Below are 21893 nucleotides of genomic sequence, written 5' to 3' on the forward strand. Positions count from 1 at the left end.
GAAACATGAGCCTTTAACCTTCACTGAGAAAAAGCAACAGTGATAATATAAAACATTTGTACAATATTTTCATATTTCAGCCTCTTACCACTTTTGTCGTATTTAACTGTAAAGTGAATATTTCAGGGTTTTGTGTCTAATCTTCAGTTCTTGAAAATACCTGTCAAACAATTATATACAGTCATATTGAACAGTGCAAGATTATTGCTTGGACATTACCTAAATAATTGCCAATAAATTGAATCATCAGCTAACCAATACGTCTCCGGTATCCATGTTCACAGTGGGTGTGTTTTGGGCGATCAGGTGGTCACGTGACCACATTATACCGCACAACACTCAAACATGTCATAGCTTCATAAACACACAATCTAGATACACACATACAAAAGATGGTACAAATAAGAAATATATGAGGCGTCAAGCTGCTGAGACACTTCCAACAACACGGTGCTGTTTGATTGTTTGGGCTTCGACGACTAAACAGACCAAACGAGTGGAACCCAGTGTCGTTGATCCTGAGGCGACGGCAGCTCATCGCTCAGCTGCTCCTCCTGGTCTGATCGCAAAGGTCTTCTGACAATGCTACGGCAACTTCCAACACAACACAACTGTCTCAGTTCATCACAAACACACACTGAGTCGTATCCCCTATAAGCACAAAACCATGGAAAGAACTAATCATGAGAACGAGCATTTTTAAATACCTTTTATTTTTAATAAATTAAAGAGTGCGGAACATTGCAAAAGAAAAGTAAGATATTTAAGGTATATAGTGCTTCCGCTGTTGGAATCCATCTCGTCAATAATCTTCCGCCTCCTCCGCCTCCCGCAGCCAGGTGAAGAAGTCCGTGACGGACTTAAGGGCCACGCCCTTACCCAGCTGATTGGCCGGGTCTTTTCTCGTCCCCGACTTGCAGAACGCGTCCTCGTCGTATGTACACTCGAAGAAAATCCGGAGGAGGTCTGGAGAACAAATACATGTCAGTCATCGTTTCAGCTGTGACGAAACTGAAATAAATCTAATTTTTCTGTGAGGTGAGACCAATTCCTAATGTTATCAATTCAATTAATGGGATTTGTATCTTGATAAGAAATCAAAAATTGATGGATTAAAAATTACTGAAGATGGCATTGTGTTTAGCAAAAGTGATTTTGAGTGATGTTCCTCAAATGAACGAATCAAGTTAATGACAGTGGAGAATTTTTTTTAAAAGACTTTAAAAGTTTTAATCCAATTGTTCCAAATGTCCTTAAAAAATTTACGGAAATATGAAATACTCCAATTCCATATAACAAGGCAAAGTTCTTCTGCTGATGAGAATCATGTGACAAGAACTAAAGCTCCAGAAAAGCTACTAAATGGACCTCGTGGTGAGATTGAACTGTTCCACTGGTTTGATCACAACTGAGAACTTGTTCCACAGTTTATTCTTAAGAAACAAAGGAAAGGGATGATGTGGGAGTTTCATTTGGAGTGAACTCGGACGCAGAACTTACTTGTAGGATGATCGAGGGCGACGATCAGCGACTGAAGTGCACGGAGTGCTTGCAGCTGTCGCTCACTCTCTGAGTTCCTGTACTTGATTAAGACAGGAATTCTCTTTTGAATGAGGGCCGTGTGCACTCGACACTTGGTGTTATCTGCACAGTGAAGAAGGAGGCAGATTAAATTAATTCGCTCGGCAGAGAATAAATATTGTAATCAGCGGTGCGATTTGAGCAGAGGAGTCTTTGCTCCGGCTGGTGGAGAGCTTACTTTTCACTGCTGCCTCACACACAGCCGTCATCAATGCCCTCAGGTAGGGAGACGAGCTCAGGTGTGATCCATCCATGTTCTCCTGAGAAACAGAGAACAGAGGAGGTGGATTAAAAACACAGCGTCACAAGAACCAGCTCAGAAGTGATGACACTGAAGAGCAGGAAACACAAAGCCCTTTTCAGACAGGACCTGAACGTGAATGGCCTTTCCCACATGCACAACCCTGCTGGAGGTTCTCTGCACAGACACATCAACAACAAATCTGCAGAAATCACATGATCGTGTACCGACACTGTCATTGGCTCTTATCACCAGAAACTCTAGACATCTTCGTTGGTGTCTTCTACATGTGTGGCACCGCTTTTTCAGATAGAGAGATATTTGTTTGTTTGTTGGTAAAATGTAGATTGTGAAAAACAGAAAATGTATTGAGACATGAAGGGTTACGGCCCAACGAAGAACTCGTGGAGAGAATTTGAGAAAGAAATTAAAATAACCAGGCATATTAATAGGACTGATTTCTATGAGTGTGTAACTTGGTTGAGCTTGATTGCAGAGACTGGTTGATTTCACTTTTCGTACCTTCACACATTTAACGTTGAAGTCGGGGATCTGTTGAGGAGTGGTGTCAGAAGGCAAGGTTTCAGATTCCTCCTCGGAGACATTCGGTCTCTGGGGTTCGGCTCCCTCTGGCTCGCTGTCTCTTGGCGGCTCCTCCGGGGTTGGACTCTCCAGCAGCTCCTTTGAGCTGCTTGCCCTGGTGATCAGATCTGGAGACGATGCAGAGCTCTGCGGCTTTGCGCTGCGCTTTCTGTGCCTCCTGCGCTTCCTGCCTGTACGGCTACGAGTGGTGGGGGACGAATAAACAAAGAGTCAGGAAGGATGTCAGTGTAAATGAGAAACTCTGAAGCTTTTCACCAATTTGGAAAATACTACGAATTATTATCAGTGACCTAAACAGAAGCGAAACTAAACCCTAATAACAAAACGGATTTATTTTTAAATCAATGAAAACTAGTTAATCAGAGTTATAAATATCCTGCTAGCAGGAGAGATAAATATCAGAATCAGAGAAACCTAAAACCAACAGGATCTTTCAAATCAGACAGCGTTGTCATCTCATACCTTCCCAGAGTTGTCCCGGGGTCGGGGCTCTGTTGAGGAGTGGTGTCAGCAGGCAAAGTTTCAGAGGCGGCCTCTCTGTAAGCAGGACTAGAGGCTTGAGGCTGGAGTGCAGCAGGGGGCATGAGAGAAGGCTCAATGGCGGCTGTCTCCAGCTCAGTCTCTGACATTGTAAGGCTGTTCAAAGCAGTGGAGGCTGCTCCAGACATGGCAGCCAGAGTTCCAGGGGAGTGAGAAGTGGCTGGTTCCTTGGCTGAAGGATGTTCATTTGATATGGCGGCTTCAGGTGGGTTGGTCTGCAGGTTTGGCCCATCATCTGGAAGAAGGAGATGAATACATGTCTTCAGAATTCAATCAGCAAAGGGTAATAATTGTATCACAAACTACACTTAACAGTTCTTCACATATAAGTTATGTGAAAAGGGCCAAACTGTTACAGATCTTAATTAAATTGAATGTGCTGATTTGGTCACATGAGAAACACATGGAACTGAAATTTGACATATCACAGATCCTAATTAATGGAGATATGGGCTTTCCAAGAAAATTAATTAGGGGTAATTTGAATTTGACGGGTCATATCTCCTTTAACATGAAAAATAAACAACCACAGTCACAACAGTGTGATTAATGGCAGAGAGTGAATGGGTCAGTGTTATCGTCCTGTCTGTCTGGTGTTGGACAGAGAAGTGCGTCTCACCAGGCTCTCGGACACTGCTGCGCTCCGGCTCAGATCCGTCCTCGGAGACACTCGGACTCTGTGGCTGAAGAAAGTGGAGTTTCTGTTCGAGTGGAGACAACATTGATACGGTGAGGAAGTATAGAAGAGAAACCACACAAAAAACATTAGAAAGTTCTTATTTGTCTCAATAAGTTAAAAAGTCTTCAAACAGCTGACAGATGGTAACAGAGGGTTTCCCCCGATTGGTATTTCTTGGGCCTTGATGAGTGTTGACCTTCATCACTGACTGAGTGCATCTGGTTTTATTTATATTTGCCTGATATTGGTGGGAGTTCAAAGTATGTAGATGTGTAACTAATATATTTCTGGCCTAAAACTGGAGCTTATGTTTTCATTTGTTTGTCAGTTTGTCAGCAGGATTCATCAAAAGCTACTGAATTGATTTTCATGAACGTTTGTGGACCCAGGGAGGAAACCGTAAACTTTTTGAAGTACAGGTGGATCCAGGAATTGTATTGATGAGATCTAACCAGCAGTCGTGGACCAACATTAGCTTCAAGGTCCGAAATATAATTATATTCAGTTACTTTACAACAAGGTGTAACTTAGCCCCACTCTGTCTGCCCTTCAGAATTTTTCCAACTAACTCGCAGAGACTGGTTGATTTCACTTTTCGTACCTTCACACATTTAACTTTGAAGTCGGGGATCTGTTGAGGAGTGGTGTCAGAAGGCAAGGTTTCAGATTCCTCCTCGGAGACATTCGGTCTCTGGGGTTCGGCTCCCTCTGGCTCGCTGTCTCTTGGCGGCTCCTCCGGGGTTGGACTCTCCAGCAGCTCCTTTGAGCTGCTTGCCCTGGTGATCAGATCTGGAGACGATGCAGAGCTCTGCGGCTTTGCGCTGCGCTTTCTGTGCCTCCTGCGCTTCCTGCCTGTACGGCTACGAGTGTTGGGGGACGAATAAACAAAGAGTCAGGAAGGATGTCAGTGTAAATGAGAAACTCTGAATATCAAGCTTTTCAACCAATTTGGAAAATACTACGAATTATTATCAGTGACCTAAACAGAAGCGAAACTAAACCCTAATAACAAAACAGATTTATTTTTAAATCAATGAAAACTAGTTAATCAGAGTTATAAATATCCTGCTAGCAGGAGAGATAAATATCAGAATAAGAGAAACCTAACACCAACAGGATCTTTCAAATCAGACAGCGTTGTCATCTCATACCTTCCCAGAGTTGTCCCGGGGTCGGGGCTCTGTTGAGGAGTGGTGTCAGCAGGCAAAGTTTCAGGGGCGGCTTCTCTGTAAGCAGGACTAGAGAGTTGGGGCTGGAGTGCAGCAGGGGGCATGAGTGAAGGCTCAATGGCGGCTGTCTCCAGCTCAGTCTCTGACTTTGTAAGGCTGTTCAAAGCCGTGGGGGCTGCTCCAGACAAGGCAGCCAGAGTTCCAGGGGAGTGAGAAGTGGCTGGTTCCTTGGCTGAAGGACGTTCATTTGATATGGCGGCTTCAGGTGGGTTGGTCTGCAGGTTTGGCCCATCATCTGGAAGAAGGAGATGAATACATGACTTCAGAATTCAATCAGCAAAGGGTAATAATTGTATCACAAACTACACTTAACAGTTCTTCACATATAAGTTATGTGAAAAGGGCCAAACAGTTACAGATCTTAATTAAATTGAATGTGCTGATTTGGTCACATGAGAAACACATGGAACTGAAATTTGACATATCACAGATCCTAATTAATGGAGATATGGGCTTTCCAAGAAAATTAATTAGGGGTAATCTGAATTTGACAGGTCATATCTCCTTTAACATGAGAAATAAACAACCACAGTCACAACAGTGTGATTAATGCCAGAGAGTGAATGGGTCAGTGTTATCGTCCTGTCTGTCTGGTGTTGGACAGAGAAGTGCGTCTCACCAGGCTCTCGGACACTGCAGCGCTCTGGCTCAGATCCGTCCTCGGAGACACTCGGACTCTGTGGCTGAAGAAACTGGAGTTTCTGTTCGAGTGGAGACAACATTGATACGGTGAGGAAGTATAGAAGAGAAACCACACAAAAAACAGAAAAAAAAGTTCTCATTTGTCTCAATTAGTTAAAAAGTCTTCAAACAGCTGACAGATGGTAACAGAGGATTTCCCCCGATTGGTGTTTCTTGGGCCTGGATGAGTGTTGACCTTCATCACTGACCTGTTGTGAGATGAAAGCCTGGACATCCTCTTCCTCCGGCAGAAGGTCAGTCCAGTTGAGGCCTGATTCTTCCCACAGAGAAGCCACAGTACGATTGCCCTGTGGAGACGAGATGGGACAACGTCACAAACCTATGCTCTGAAATGTCTTTTCTATTACGAGAAATATTTCATCCATAAACTTACTTAATGAATTAGAAAATATTTGCTTCAAATCAAAAGATCAAATCAGCCTAGTAGATTTCAATGAGATTTTTCATTTTACTGGTTTATAATAATTATAACAGAATCATAATAATAACACTGAATGAATAATACAAAAAAAATGCTACAGTGAACTGCAACAGTAAAAATATGTCAATATAGATTGTATACAAGTCAATAATCTATGTGTATTTAAATTAAATCTACAGCTGAGTCACTGGTTATAATCCACCTGCTTCATAATGACAGGTACCAGGAAAAAAGAGTGAAGAACAGACTGAAGTGTTTCTTACCATTTGTTTGCATAGTATGAGCAGGATTTCAGAGATCAAGATCCCAGCTCTTCCCACAGGAAGCAAAGGTTTGCTTAATTCACTGTGAACAAACAGAACATGACAGAAATTAGAATACAATCTGAGCAGATCTTTACTTCATACACAGCTTAGTTTAGAGCAGAGTTCATCACAGTCGACACGTTTGTGGTCTCGTACCTAAAGAGCTCTCTCATAGAGAAGCCCCCCTCCTTCAGCACAGGGCTGAGCAGCTCGGCCAGGTACAGCCAGATGTGGGGAACGTCGATGGCCATGTCGTCCGCTTGCTCCAGCGTGTCTGCAAACCTGGGAAGAGAAACAAGGACGTTGTGGTTAGGAAAAAGAGCCTGACTGAAACACGGACCAGCTTCAAATTATTAAGCAAAAACAAATGAGTTCTTATATTCAATGTAAATTCAGTAAGTTTAGAAGCAGAAAATGTTTACATGTTCCCGAAAGAAATCAATGAACGACAACTTGGTCTTTTAGAAAACCAAAAACCACTGAAAATTGTTGGTCATTCTCGCTTATTCTGGTATCGACATGTTTTTAAAATAATGAACAGGAAGATAAATGGCTGGACAACATCAAATAAATCTATTTACTATTGTTTTCTCCACACAGGGGTTCAACTGAACTCTTAAGTAGAACTGAGCAGGGGAACTGACCCTTTGTAGAACTGGGGTTTGGGCAGGATTCCCTTCTGCGCCAGCTGGAAGAGGAGCTGGCCCAAGTGGTCCCGTGTGATCTGACTGCGCTCCAGCGTCGACTCCACCCCCACACGTATGAAGATGTGTGAATGAGAGCCCAGATCAAGTTCCACCACACACTGGACAGCCTCCTGCAACAAAACAAAGACGCATGTTCAAGACTTATACTTTTATTTTCCCTTTAAGAAGGTTTATTCTATGAAATTGAAATGAAAAAAAATCCGTTATCAGTTGAATGGATCTCATCACCTTGAAATCTTTAATGTGCAGGAACTCGTCGATGATGGACTTGGACTTCCTCTCGATCTCCTCCTCAGACCGAGCAGGTTTCTCCATCGTCTGGACAGGCTCAGGTTTCACTGTCGATGCAAATAAACAACCACAGTCACAACAGTGTGATTATTGGCAGAGAGTGAATGAGTCAGTATTATCGTCCTGTCCCTCCGGTGTTGGGCAGCGACGTGCGTCTCACCAGGTTCTCGGACTCTGCTACGCTCGGGCTCAGATTCGACCTCGGTGACATTCGGCGCAGAGGTCAGTGGCTTGTTGCTGCACTCTTTTTCTGTATGGCTACGACTGGTGGGGGACGGATAAACAAAGAGTCAGGAAGGATGTCAGTGTAAATGAATATAAAGTTTTCTAACCTGTTTGGAAACTACTACAAATTAATATCACTGCCCTAAACATGGAGGAAACAAAACCCTAATAACAAAACTGATAACAGGATCTTTCAAATCAGACAGCGTTGTCATCTCATACCTTCCCCGAGTTGTCCCGGCGTTGAAGTCTGGGTTCTGTGGAGGAGTGGTGGAGGGTTGAGGTGAGGGGTTGAGCTGCAGCGCCGAGAAGCGGATGAGGCCGGCTGTGCGTGAAAGTTCTGCTCCAGAGATGAAACGTTATAAGAAAGATAAGTGATAAATAACAATTGTGGATGATCAGAGTCAAGGTCCAGTCATTAAGAGGAAGATATGTCATCTGACCCTGTATACAGGATATGTTGTAAGTTACAGTTTTATATCAGGGTTTCATCAAGTTACCTTTTAAAACCTTTTTAAGAACACAATGAAGGAAATTCTCGTAAAATGTAATAGATATTTAAGACTATCACACTCCCAGATTTTTAACAGGCTTAATATCTTAGATCCTCAAACGCGCAATGCCCTCTCGGACCACCAGGTGACCACGGACCCCTAGTTGAAAACCACTGTCTTAGATGAATCGAGACAACTACAGCTAAACAGAGCTGAACAGTCGTAACATTGTGAAGTGTGTGACACCCCTCCATCGTTAAGTGTTGTAGTATGAACTCCAAACAGTTACAGGACTCCTGATCAGCAGGTCATGTAGTGTGAACTGCACAGTGATCCGACAGCTTTACAAGTCATGTGGTGTGACCTCACCTGAGTCATTGGCCCTGGCTCCTCCACCGCTGCCCTTCACCCATGTGACTTGAGACCGGGGGCCCAGCTGGGTCGTCTCGTCCATCTGAGGCTGCAGAAAGAGAAAGAGACCATCAGGCACAAAAAAATGAGCCTTACAACTTTTCACGTTGTCTGTGATCAGTTTCTACTCATAGGTCCCTGCTGATTTCACAAAATATACTATATTCAGCTTCTCTTGTTTTGAAATTGTTTTACATTGTTAAAATCATTATACAAATCATTATGTATATTGTTCAATTGATTTACTCTGAGTCGAGGGCGTGAAATCGTGGGCATGAGGAAGAAGCACAAACAAATCAACACAAATGCCCCTGTTATGAGTCTTTTATCAGTAATAAGTAGAAAATCTAAGAAACTTGTTTACCAATATCTGTATAAATCATAAAATATTATATGTTTATGATTATACAGCAGAATCTTAACGAGTCCTGACTCTGCTTTAGGTTCACGCTTTAATTCAAATGAACATTTAAAATCTCTCAGATCAAACTATCATTAAATCAAAATTAGGTAAGTTATTTAAATGTTTAAAGTCTGTAGCCAATTCTCCAGATTTTACCCGGAGGTCACGTCTGACAACGGCTTAAGTTTCCATGGAACATGACCAGTTACCACATGGTAATTGTTTGTCATTGTTTACGTGATTCCAATGTAGAGATATGAGCAACTGAACTATGAGGGACAGAAAGTAAATAGCAGCTTCACATTTCCTGTAGCAGTGCATTTGTACAATCCTCACAGTAGAAGGTAAGAAAAAGGTAGAATGGTAAGATCTGCGTCGAAGCCTCGGAAAGCTCATCTCACCTTGGAGATCTTTGGGATCTTGTTGGGGTCGATGGTCCTGCTGTTCTTCGTCATGGGCACAGTGTTCCAGGTCTCCTCTCTCTGTACACGCTGATCCCTCTGCTCTCTCTGCTCCCTTGGATCTGTGGAGACACACCCACACAAAAAAACAAAAAACAAACAGGGAAATACAGGTTTAAGATTAGTTCACAGAAAATAGAGTGGAGTCAAACGGCTGTGAAAGTTGCAGACTGAGTGACAGTTCTGACTGCTTTAGTGGCATGCTGCGTTACAAGATGAAATATTATAGGTCAGCTAGCAGATGGGAGGGAGCGAGGGGGCTTCCTGTCTGCTGTTGGGCACAATAGCATCTCTGCAGGCTATAGGGACAGGAAGTCTACAGACTGGCTTCCTGAGTCACTATAGCTGTGCCGATGTGATTCTAAACCTTAAAGAGGATTTAGACTGCAGGCCTGACCTGGCCGTCTCTTGTTGTCCTTGGAGAGCAGTGCCTGCTGCACTTTTCTTTGCTCCTCCTGCTCTTCAATCTTTGCCTCCTTGTGGATCTGCTCGATTGTTTTCGGACCCTGGTCGGCTCTTCTTGACACCCAGTTGTGCTGAAGAAAAAAAAAAAATGTGGAGAACAACAATGACTTCAAACCGGAATCAGACAGATGTGTTAAACAGATTTCTTTGCTCTTTATCTTTGACAGATCAGAGAATTTAGGAGCATGTGTGGGTGTTAACACACTGTGCTGATACATTTTAGCATAATCAGTCAATCACAGAGGAATATTCTAATGACTGGGGACACACTGATGAATTCATTAAAGATCAATAGTTATCACGTATTCCTCAGGTTTCAACCCTTTTTCCCTGTTCAATGTTTCTATGGAATTTTCTTACATTTCTTCGGCATTATCTGTGTATCTATCTATATCAGTCCTTCTAAAAAGCATTAGAACTCCTTAACAACAGCAGTGTAGATATTCATTAAACAGAATATGACCAGAATATAGCGTATTATGTTCCTGGGCATCAGAGAGATCGATGAAATAAATCTCTCTGGTAAAATCCATCTTACCTTTAAGAATTTGATTCTTGAACTCTTTACAATTGTGCAACTGAAAGAAAAATCACGGAGACCCACTCACCAATCTCAGGTCTATAATATCCTGAAGCATGAACCGTGTCCGTGAAGACGTCTTCCCCTCTCTGACGATTTTTTCCATGTAGTTAAAATAATGATCCATCCGAGGCTGGTGAGACACAGAGGGATAGAGACGGTTAACCCAGGTTGCAGATACTATTATTCTACAGAGTTGACCAATTGTCCAGTTTATCACTTGGAACAGTCCTGACCGCCTGAGATGAAACCGGAACATTTCATCAACAGCCGTAAAAGCCCTAAAGCTTCCGTGCAGAGGAAACAACCACATTAAACAGGATGAAACTCCTCTGAAGGACAAGATGGATGATTCATTACCACATTCTGTCAGATTTAATTCACAGCAGAATATAGGAGATGTAAAAATGTTGCAGAAATATATTTCAGTAGGAAGCAAAATCTTGTAAGCAGCTGCTTTGGGATTGAATCACACCAGACTTTTCTCTTTTATGTCTTGGAAACTGTGTCCTTGTAAATCAGAATCACCTCCTAAATCACTTATTTGACACGTGCAGAAGAATACATCTTGTTAGGATAATTTGAAAGGGAAACCAGACGCATATTATCCCGTAGATTATATTCGAAGCGTTCAATCTGTAGCCCTTCAGACCTTTCTAAGACCGTAATAAAAGAAATTTAAGATTTATGTAAAATGTACAACCACCAGCTCACCTTAGCCTTTGCTAAGTCGAAGTCCTTGCCGATGGTGGTGAACAGCCTGCAAAGACACTCCAAAGAGTCTTCGTCGTTGTTCACCAGAAGCTTGACCACACAGTCATGCATGATGTTCTCATTTAGCATTTTGAGCTTAAAGAGCTCGCCGATGAACTTGATATTGCCGATGGAACGCCGCCGGGCAATGTCCTTGGCCTCCTGCAGCTCTACCTGAAGTCGGTCACGCTCCGTCTAATGGGACAAGGAAACAAACCTCTTGAACAGAGTTGAAACAGAAACTAAAAATGTTTCGGTAAAGATCTGGTGTCACACTTACCGATGCAGCAGAGTCCAGCTCCTTCTGCTTCCTCTCAAACACCACATCATCCTCCTTTCCTTTCTCAAACTCCTTCTGACAGCGTCTTAGCAGCAGCGTTTGAAAGTTCAGTGTGGTGTTGGGTTTGTCAGTGCTGGGCACTTTGAGCTGCACATGAACAGTAAGTGGAATGAATTCAGTAGAGAACAGAAGCATTAAGACAAAATAAATAATGAACTAACCGTGAAAAAAAAAGTTTTCTGCGGGTTTAACATTTGTTTTTATATATCGCAAATTAACATTTTCGAATTTGGATTATTTTGATTTTAATGACTTGATTTTTAAGGTTATGTTATCAAATGATGGCAGACAGAAATGTAATAGTTTCTCTAGAACTCTTGTTAATAGAGTCTATAATTAAGGATATGCACATTTAATAAATTGTGTTTTAAAGGATTATTTGTGACTGATTTTCAAACTACTTAATAAATAGTGTCATCTGGTGTAGACTCTAGAGGCATCAAAACAATAAAACCTCATCATCATACTCTACTGAATTGTGTTGCTTTTCACAGCATTATTCTGCATCAAGGCAGAGCTGAATATGAACCAATTGATCCATTTGCTGCATAAACATTTAGCAAATTGTTGACTCCATATTGAGACACTGTGTGCACGCCCCTCCAATAGATGGTTTAAAGATTACACTTAATTCCTCCTTCGTGTTTTTGCATCTGATGAATGCGCCAGTTTACGAAAAAGCTATATTTATGTACTTCTCCAAATCCAATTCAAACAATTACATTGCAAACACAAGACTCTCTTGTTCCAAAGTCGACACACTTCTCTGCTCAACTAAGCGACCTGCTTACCGTGGCGAGGCAGCGGCACATGCTCCCGTAGGCCACCGAGAAGCTGGGCTCGTCGATGGCCTTCTCAAACACCAGGTCAATGACTCCTTTGAGCCGCTCCTCAGTGTCGATGGTCAGGTCCGTCACCTGCTTCATGAGCTGGTTGAACTTCTCAGGCGTCAGCTTGTTCAGGATACTACGGACCTTCTTGAACAGGTCCTGAGGGAGTAGGTCATAACAGGTACTTAAACTCTGAGGTCATCGATCACAAAGACCAATCTCTCACCCATCTCTTGACCCAATCTTCAATCACGTAGACTAACATTTATTATCAGAAAACACTGTATATGTAATTTCTATATATGCCCACTGCTTTGTGGATTTCAGATTGTGTATATTTGGTCGTACCTGTGTTTTGTTGGACTCTGGTTCCGCTGGGAGGCTTTCCCTCTTCATGCCTGGTTTCCATGCATTCTCTGATTTCTTCAGCTGAACATCGTCGTGCAAGGACAGGCTCATGATGACCTTCCTGGGTGGTGGTCGCCGGACCCCAAGGGTTACAGGCTTTACATAGGAAGAAAGGGAAAAACAGTATTATAACCATGACTCAATATCTTTTAAATGAGCCAAAATAACGGATTTTCAATTTCAGTGTTTAAGTTTGTGTAAGTGTCAAAAGATTGGCCTTCCAGAAACTGCTTCCATTCTTTGAACCAAGCAAAGCTCTCGCCTTGTATTTGACAAAAAGATGCTGTTTAAGTCTAATCAAACTTCTCGCCTGACTCCTGTGAAGAAAATGAATAAGCCCAAAAATATTTCGGATCAACCTGATTTTGACCCATGCTAAAGCAAAACCCTACTTCAAATTCAAAAGAGTTTTTCTGTTTTGAATTAACCATCAAAAGAAACTCAAATCCTCCAGTGGTGTCATATCACCGACCTCCAACAGTATTTTCTGTTGACTGTAACAGAAGCTAGAAAGTGGAAGAGTGTGTTTGTTAGTCACTTACTTGAGCGCCTTGTCCTACCACCATTTGTCTGCCAAAATCTGCAAAGGCAGTTGTGAAATCAGGTCCTCTGGAAATCTTTGGAGAATCCACGTCTCGAGATGGAAACTTGAATGCACTCATCTGCAAAACACACACACACATACACACACACACACAATGAAATGAACAGCAGGGGGAGCAATGAACCCCCCCCAATAGTAGGTGGGCAAAAAGAGTCTGGTTTAAGAATGTGTGTGTGTGTGTGTGTGTGGACACTTAAAGGTGACCCTTGCTGAATGACAGTCATATAGCACATTACCAGCTCTTGCTTTATGTATTTTTACTTTACTTTCATTATTTATTCTTTTTTTTATCAGTTAAGAGCCCAAGTACTCAGCCTTACTTCCTCAGAAAGGACCACTACAGATTTCCATTGATTGATTGATTGATTAACCCTGTAATAGGTTTAATCACAGTGTAATACTATTGTCTAACAGTCTATGAGTCTGTAACATACCTTTTCTAGCACCACGTCACTGATTGGTGGGAGTCCCTCAGGCTTCTGTATGCAAGCAGGCATCAACTGCAAGCTCAACAGGAAGGCCCTGTCATACGTACGCTTCCCACTGGGATCGGCCAGGTCTGGACAACCAAGAGAAAGAGTGAATATAGTAGATTTACACACTGGCAACTTGTCTCTATCGTCTGGACAATTGAGTTATTACTGTTATGGTGCCAGGAGGACATACAGCTGTTATTACCGACACAAATTACACTCATTTAAAACCCATTGGTATCTTACAATAAATAAGCTCTTCAAATTCCTTACTTATGGGCCTATAAGTATTTGCTTGATATAATTTATAACAAAAACAGAAACATGATGAAATAATAAAGCCCGTAATAATTAAATTTTTAGAATTGGGTCATTTCATGCCAAATCATCGTACTTTGGGCCACACAGTAACAGATCTTAATTTAATTGAATGTGCTGATTTGGTCACATGAGACACACATGGATCTGAAATTTGACATATCACAGATCCTAATTAATGGAGATATGGGCTTTCCAAGTTTATTATTTAGGGGAACTCTGACTTTGACTGGTCATATCTCCTTTAACATGAGAATGTTTCTCATATCATGTTGAAAGCTCTGGAGTTCAAACTGCCTTGGATAGATTGTTAAGAGTTGCACTCCTTCCTCTTAGAATCTGTGGAAATAGTTTAATAGAATGGTGAGAGTGTTGGGTCAGACCTGGCCCTGGTTTGGTGCGGGAGGCCCCTTTTATCAAAGGCTTCTGCGGTTGAGGCTTTTGGGACTGTTGCTGTGGCTGAGGCCGCGGCTTTGGAGTTTGGCTGCTGCTCAGCTGCTGCGATATGAGGTAGAAATGTGAGGATAATGAGGGTGCAGTCATAAAAACTAGCAACACAGAAAACCAGAAAGACAGGCACAGAGATGAAGGCAGAGCGGGTACACTACAAACAGATAAACAAACAAGCAAGCCCAAATGCCGGATTAAGCAGACAGTCCAATGGGAGTGTGGTTAAGAAAAAGACAGGGGGAGCCAGAGAGAACGAAGACCAATGTCGGAAGAATGGGTTGATACAAAAATAAAAGGGTCGAAAAAAGACAGAAAAATAGAGAAATGTGATCAATATTTAGCATGGCCCTTGAAGGAGATTATAAATATTGAAATGGTCCTTGATAGAAAAAACGGTTCCACTACCCCGGAATGAGAGCAACCATCAACTGTAAACAGGTCAGTGTGTTTCTTTCACCTTTGCAGCCTGCGGGGAAGGGAAAGGCATGGATGCCCTGGGCTTCATGATTGGTTGATTAGTGGGGTAGACGGCTAGAGGAGTCTTTGAGCCAGGCCGCTTGGAAGAAGTGTTTGTCGGGATGGTGGTTCTAGCAGTCTGTATCTGAGTCCTCTGCAAAAACTGTAGGAAAGATGGAAGAGAAACACAGAAGACATTAAGAACGATCCCAGAGACAGCTGACTCATTTCTGCAGGCTGCTATGCTTTGATCTAAAGTACAAAAAAGTTCTGCTTCTAATGTGTAAGGCAAAGTTCTGATGGACATCTATTAAGTAACATTATATACATTTCCAACAAGTTTTACCAATAACCAGGGAATAATTACCTGATGATGTGTCTGTCACGTCTCAGTAGCAATCTGGTGGTGTCTGATATATCACTTAGCACTTGGACTTTAGTGGACAAAGTCAAAAGCCAAAGTTTGCAAATAGTACAGCGAGTTAGGCACTTATTGTTGTGTCTGTGGTGACTCTGTAGCAAACTTGTGGGTTGTGAGCAGATGTCCAGCAATGAGGGAGAGAAGTAATGATGTTAAATACACATAAAAGGAACCACATAGCACATTATAGGACAAAGGAAAATCTGCCTTTAAACCGATGGACATCTTGGACAAGCTGCAGTTTACTGGGGTGGCCACTAGTGGCTGGCTCCAAGAAGGGGTCAATTCCCTTGTTAATATAAAGGAATAACTCACTATAAAATAATGTTATGTGCTGTGTATGTTCCATCTGGTTCTTATAGTTTATTCTGTGTTCAGCAGGTGGAAGCACCACAGATTTTCAAACAGAACCGATGTACTGGGCTCTGGGTTTGTACCCTCATGGTTAAATGCACATATTGTAAGACGCTTTGGATAAATGTATTGAAAGAAATAAAACATTAAACAAAATAAATGTCTTTCTACCTCATATGTTATATTCAAGGTGATAATCTCCCATAGAGCTGTTGATAACAATCCACATCAAGTCTCTCAACTTCTCTCTGAAGACATAATTATATACTTATTATTAGAACTGTTTACAACACCGGTGTGTGCAGATTATAATCATATCTAAACTGTAACCGTAAAGAGGGGGATGAGTGTGGCAGTGACAGGTCAAATATCAAAATCACAACTGTTTGCTGTCCTGGCTCCTAAATGAGCTCCCCATCGACAACCGGACACCAGAAAGCTCACACATCTTCTGCGGCAAACTAAACACTTAACTCTTCCGACTATACCTTGAATAAAATTTGAAATTAACAATTTAGTAGCACTTAAAATGCACTTACTTATAGCACTTTGTAGTTTTGCTTTATTTTTGAAGAAATTGTACTTTCTTGATTCTTGTTGTTCTAGATTTGTACCCTCAGGGTTGAATGCACTTATTGTAAGTCTGTTTGGATAAAAGCGTCAGCTAAATGAAATGTAAAATCTAAATGTTAAATCTAAATCTAAATGTTAAATATGAATCTAAATCTAAATGTTAAATCTAAATATTAAATCTAAATCTAAATGTTAAATGTTAAATGTAAATGTTTTGGGTGAAACCAAATATTTAACTAATATGCAAATTCAAATGCCGGTAACAGAAAGTAAAAAAAAAAAGCTTGAGGAGGTCAGAGTGTGTTTATAGTGGCAAATAAGGAATAAATCTTATCCGGGGAAATGGACTCTTGGATTATCGTGATATTAACTACATAAAAAAACAAAAACATTTGGAGAAACTTTATTTGAAGAGTTTTTAGTGTCACTTTTATGAAGAATGCAGGACTTATGACCTGCAGCCACTATAACTATTGTAATACCGGCTCCGTGCATCTGTGCGCCCGGCGAACAACAAACGACACCGCGGGACGAACTCACCTTAAGAGTCGGAGGAAAAGTGAAAGAGTTTGTAGTTTGAATCCTTAACAATGTTTTATTTAGATTTAGATTCCTGCTCAGCGGCTCTGCCCCATTACGACAGTGACGCCGCAGGTGTCCCATAGTCGTGGTGCCGGCCGTCCGCCGGGAGGCGCTGTTTCCCCTCCAAAGTTTAAAATATATTCAAAAACACGGTGCAAGTGTGAGGAGCCACTTTCAATATAAGACTGATATTTATGCGTTTTTACTCAACTCAATGTGTATGTGTCATTCAACAGATGCTTATTTAAACCACCTGATTAAATATATAGATACAGATAGAAGGAATTTTATTTAATATCCAACTTTGTGTTGATTACCTGATTCAACAAATGTCATCTTGGTTTTAAGTTATTCCTCATTTTTGGAACAAATGCGTCTAAACAATAATCTAATGATCTTGGATTTGTGGGCTTCTATGATGTATTTATGTTTGTTTATATTTTATTTCATTTATTGATATGGAAACTTTAAAGGATTCAAAAAATGAGAATCTAATAATAAAATTGAATCTAATGAAAAAATTAACCATCTAATTTATAAAAAATATATGTATATATTTTAAGAGAAAATAAAATGTGAACTTTTATAAAAATATATTAATTGAACTATTAATACCTAGGTTTAAAATAATTAAAACAAAAATAAAATAGCCATATAATAACTACAAAACATGTCTGAATATGAAAAAAATATATATTTATGTCCTTTACGTGTATATATAGATATCTTGGAGAGAGAAGAGTCCTTCAGGTTCATTGTAATTGAATATGGAGATAATGAAGATCTTTCAACCCTGAAACTATCTACCTCTGATACATTCTGATAGGATGTCTGTCTGCTGTGACTCATGGGAGCTGGAGTTCTTCAACAGAAACTATACAAACTAATTCAACCTTGGTGAAGTCTGAAAGGAGTTTGTTTTTTGACAGCTTGTTGACAACTTCAAATTATTTAACTATCCAACTATAACTAACTCAAACTGAAACTGGTTGGCTACTAATACAACTTTGCCTGAGGTTCGGTGAGTGTTTAACTTCTTAATTGCTTAAACAATTTAAGCAATTTGATAAAATAAAATCAACACAAACATTAACTGTAACAATATTAGTCTTAAAACTAGTTCAAAAGCATATCACCATTAAATGGTTTATGGAAGATCCTACATAGATGATATTCTTCTTCACTGATGCAAACTGGAAAGAAACCTTCAATGAATTAAATTATGTAGTGATGACATGGAGGGAAAACCTCTGGCTTTTGGGATCCTTGTGGCAGTTTCCCACTTTCAGTTGGTAGTCCAGCCATGGGTACACAAACATAATAAACTTGAACTGTGAAAATAGACTTAAAAGTAAAAACCGATAAAAGTAAAACCTTCATGGGAAATAAAGTGGAAAAAAACATCTGGTAACCTCTGTCTAATGATGACACAACAAAACAACTTCTTCTGATCAGCAGTGGTAGACAACCGTTTTGTATCTGTAAACATAAGTCACTGGTTTCAAGAGTAAAAAAATGAACCCCTTAAGAACACACAAACTGAACAGAGAACTCATATCCTGAAACATGAGCCTTTAACCTTCACTGAGAAAAAGCAACAGTGATAATATAAAACATTTGTACAATATTTTCATATTTCAGCCTCTTACCACTTTTGTCGTATTTAACTGTAAAGTGAATATTTCAGGGTTTTGTGTCTAATCTTCAGTTCTTGAAAATACCTGTCAAACAATTATATACAGTCATATTGAACAGTGCAAGATTATTGCTTGGACATTACCTAAATAATTGCCAATAAATTGAATCATCAGCTAACCAATACGTCTCCGGTATCCATGTTCACAGTGGGTGTGTTTTGGGCGATCAGGTGGTCACGTGACCACATTATACCGCACAACACTCAAACATGTCATAGCTTCATAAACACACAATCTAGATACACACATACAAAAGATGGTACAAATAAGAAATATATGAGGCGTCAAGCTGCTGAGACACTTCCAACGACACGGTGCTGTTTGATTGTTTGGGCTTCGACGACTAAACAGACCAAACGAGTGGAACCCAGTGTCGTTGATCCTGAGGCGACGGCAGCTCATCGCTCAGCTGCTCCTCCTTGTCTGATCACACAGTTCTTCTGTCGATGCTACGGCAACTTCCAACACAACACAACTGTCTCAGTTCATCACACACACAGACAGACACACAAACTGAGTCGTATCCCCTATGAGCACCAAACCATGGAAAGAACAAATCATGAGAACGAGCATTTTTAAATACCTTTTTTTGTCTTTAATGTTTTTACAAGCGTTGAACCTGCTCTGTAGGTCTTGAGTATTACAAGCATGTCTTGTTTCTTGCTCAGCGAACCTGGCCATTTGATTTTTAAAGTTGCATTTTTTCGTTTGAATGTATCTGGTTTGATCGTCTGCGTTTGTTTTTCGACAGTTCTGTGGACTGACCTGCATCGCTTCATGAATGCATACCTCGACCTCTCGTGAGGTGTATGTACATATCAACGCAGAATAGGCCGAGGCTCTGTGGTTATCAGGAGGATGACCTTTGAACCCCGGCCGTCACACACGGACAACGGTGACAGTTCCTGTGCATCCATTTGATTTTTATCTTTGCTTCCCCTTCATCCCAAATAACTTTGCTTTACCCTGTTTTAAACCAAACAGTGTGGAGTCCGGGGAGGCCATTTCATTTCATTATTATTTTTGTTATTATAATTAATTATATGTTATTTCTGTTCTGTTGTCGTGAGCATCTGCAAATGTTAAATAACTTTCATATTTGCAGTCCTTAAAAAAATAATAAATTAAAGAGTCCGGAACCTATGTATCTTAAGTCTCTTCTTATAAAGTAACAAAAGAAAAGTAAGTTAAAATTTAAAACAAAAATATTTTCTATGTATAATACAGGTATTTAGTGCTTCTGCCGTTGGAATCCAAACTCAAAATGGCGGCATGTTTCAGAACCGTACCGCAGAAAAAAATTCCAGCCGTAAACATGTCGTCCTGCTCACGCACCCATTTTGAACGTTTGTTCTGCTGTAAGGATGTAGTTCTACTACGTCATGTCCCCCGGGGGTCTCCCCTCATCAATTATCTTCCGACTCCTCCTCTGCCTCCCGCAGCCAGGTGAAGAAGGCCGTGACGGACTTAAGGGCCACGCCCTTACCCAGCTGCTCGGCCGGGTCTTTGCTCGTCTCCCACTTGTAGAACGCGTCCTCGGAGATGACGTCCTCGTCGTAGAGACAGTCGAAGAACATCCGGAGGAGGTCTGGAGAACAAAGACATGTCAGTCATCGTTTCAGCTGTGACGAAACGGAAATGAATCACATTTTTCTGTGAGGTGAGACCAATTCATTATGTTATCAATTCAATAAAATGGGATTTTGTATCTTGATAAGAAACAAAAAATTGATGATTAGAAACTACTGAAGACGGCATTGTGTTTAGCAAAAGTGATTTGGAGTGATGTTCCTCAAATGAACGAATCAAGTTAATGTCAGTGGAGAAAAAATTTGAGATTCAACGTTTTTTTCAAATTCTTCAAATGTCCTTAAAGTGCTAAAAAAATTAACGGCAAAATGAAAATTCCATATAACAAGGCAAAGTTCTTCTGCTGATGAGAATCATGTGACAAGAAGTAAAGCTCCAGAAAAGCTACTTAATGGACCTCGTGGTGAGATTGAACTGTTCCACTGGTTTGATCACAACTGAGAACTTGTTCCACAGTTTATTCTTAAGAAACAAAGGAAAGGGATGATGTGGGAGTTTCATTTGGAGTGAACTCGGACGCAGAACTTACTTGGAGGCTGATCGAGGGCGACGATCAGCGACTGAAGTGCATAAAGTGCTTGCAGCTGTCGCTCAGTGTCTGAGTTAAGGTACTTGAGTAATACAGGCAATCTCTTCTGAATGAGGGCCGTGTCCACTCGACAGTTGGTGTTATCTGCACAGTGAAGAAGGAGACAGAGTAAATTCATATGCTGGCAGAGAATAAATATTGTAATCAGCGGTGCGATTTGAGCAGAGGAGTCTTTGCTCCAGCTGGTGGAGAGCTTACCTTTCACTGCTGCCTTACACACCGCCGTCATCAACGCCCTCAGGAAGTGAGACGAGCTCATCTGTGATTCATCCAGGTTCTCCTGAGAAACAGAGAACAGAGGAGGAGGAAGAGTTAAAACACAGCGTCTGTCAAATTCACAAGAATCAGCTCAGAAGTGATGACACTGAAGAGCAGTCAACACAAAGCCCTTTTCAGACAGGACCTGAATGTGAATGGCCTTTCCCACATGCACAACCCTGCTGGAGATTCTCTGCACAGACACATCAACAACAAATCCTCCGCATTATTCAGGCGAGAGGTGGAGCAGCCGGGTGCAGCAGGCAGAGGCAGGAAGTGACGGATTAACTCTGCTGCAGAAATCATATGATCGTGTACCGACACTGTCATTGGCTCTCGTCACCATAAACATCTCCGTTGGTGTCTTCTACACCTGTGACGCCTGTTTTTCAGATAGAGAGAGATATTTGTTTGTTTGTAAAATGTATATTTTGAAAAACTGAAAATATATTACAAATTCAAGGGTTACGGGCCAATGAAGAACCTGTGGAGAGAATTTGATAAAGAAATAACCAGACATATTAAGAGTACTGATTTCTATGAGTGTGAAATTTGGTGGAGACTGTCGGGCCACAGAGGAGGTACGTGCTCTAATGGGTGCTTTTGGTTTTATTTATTATTTATATTCACCAGAAATTTGGTGCGAGTTCAAAGTATGTAGATGTGTAACTAACATATTTCTGGTCTAAAACTGGAGCTTATGTTTTCATTTGTTGAGTCAGTTTGTCAGCAGGATTCATCAAAAGCTACTGAAGTGATTTTCATGAACGTTTGTGGACCCAGGGAGGAAACCGTAAACATTTTGGGGCACAGGTGGATCCAGGAATTGTATTGATGAGATCTAACCAGCAGTCTTGGA

General features: G+C 41.0%; 2 protein-coding genes across 7 annotated transcripts in view; both read right to left on the reverse strand.

Annotated features, from left to right (window-relative positions):
- Positions 1-780: 780 nt before the first annotated feature.
- LOC133962975 (eukaryotic translation initiation factor 4 gamma 3-like) lies at positions 781-15834 on the reverse strand. Its single transcript, XM_062398219.1, has 29 exons — positions 15829-15834; positions 14972-15133; positions 14448-14562; positions 13708-13832; positions 13212-13331; positions 12610-12765; positions 12223-12420; positions 11372-11518; positions 11053-11286; positions 10367-10471; positions 9691-9829; positions 9234-9355; positions 8388-8478; positions 7747-7864; positions 7460-7563; positions 7237-7346; positions 6946-7118; positions 6458-6583; positions 6260-6341; positions 5764-5862; positions 5493-5574; positions 4796-5108; positions 4246-4504; positions 3585-3666; positions 2888-3200; positions 2345-2603; positions 1760-1841; positions 1501-1644; positions 781-966 (listed from the first exon to the last, which is right to left on the reverse strand). Exons 1-29 carry the CDS (start codon positions 15832-15834, stop codon positions 803-805), a joined length of 4230 nt encoding a protein of 1409 aa, XP_062254203.1. The 3' UTR covers positions 781-802.
- Positions 15835-19167: 3333 nt separating this feature from the next.
- LOC133970562 (eukaryotic translation initiation factor 4 gamma 3-like) overlaps positions 19168-21893 on the reverse strand; it is a 44077-nt gene continuing 41351 nt past the window's right edge. For all 6 annotated transcript variants that reach the window (XM_062407473.1, XM_062407480.1, XM_062407457.1 and 3 more), the window contains 3 exons: positions 20975-21056; positions 20717-20860; positions 19168-20185 (listed from right to left, as the gene is read on the reverse strand). In XM_062407473.1, coding sequence (XP_062263457.1) covers positions 20004-20185; positions 20717-20860; positions 20975-21056 — 408 coding nt within the window. In that variant the 3' untranslated portion in view covers positions 19168-20003. The remainder of the gene's footprint in view (positions 20186-20716; positions 20861-20974; positions 21057-21893) is intronic.

The sequence above is a fragment of the Platichthys flesus genome, chromosome 2, assembly GCF_949316205.1.
Source record: "Platichthys flesus chromosome 2, fPlaFle2.1, whole genome shotgun sequence".
NCBI lineage: Eukaryota > Metazoa > Chordata > Actinopteri > Pleuronectiformes > Pleuronectidae > Platichthys > Platichthys flesus.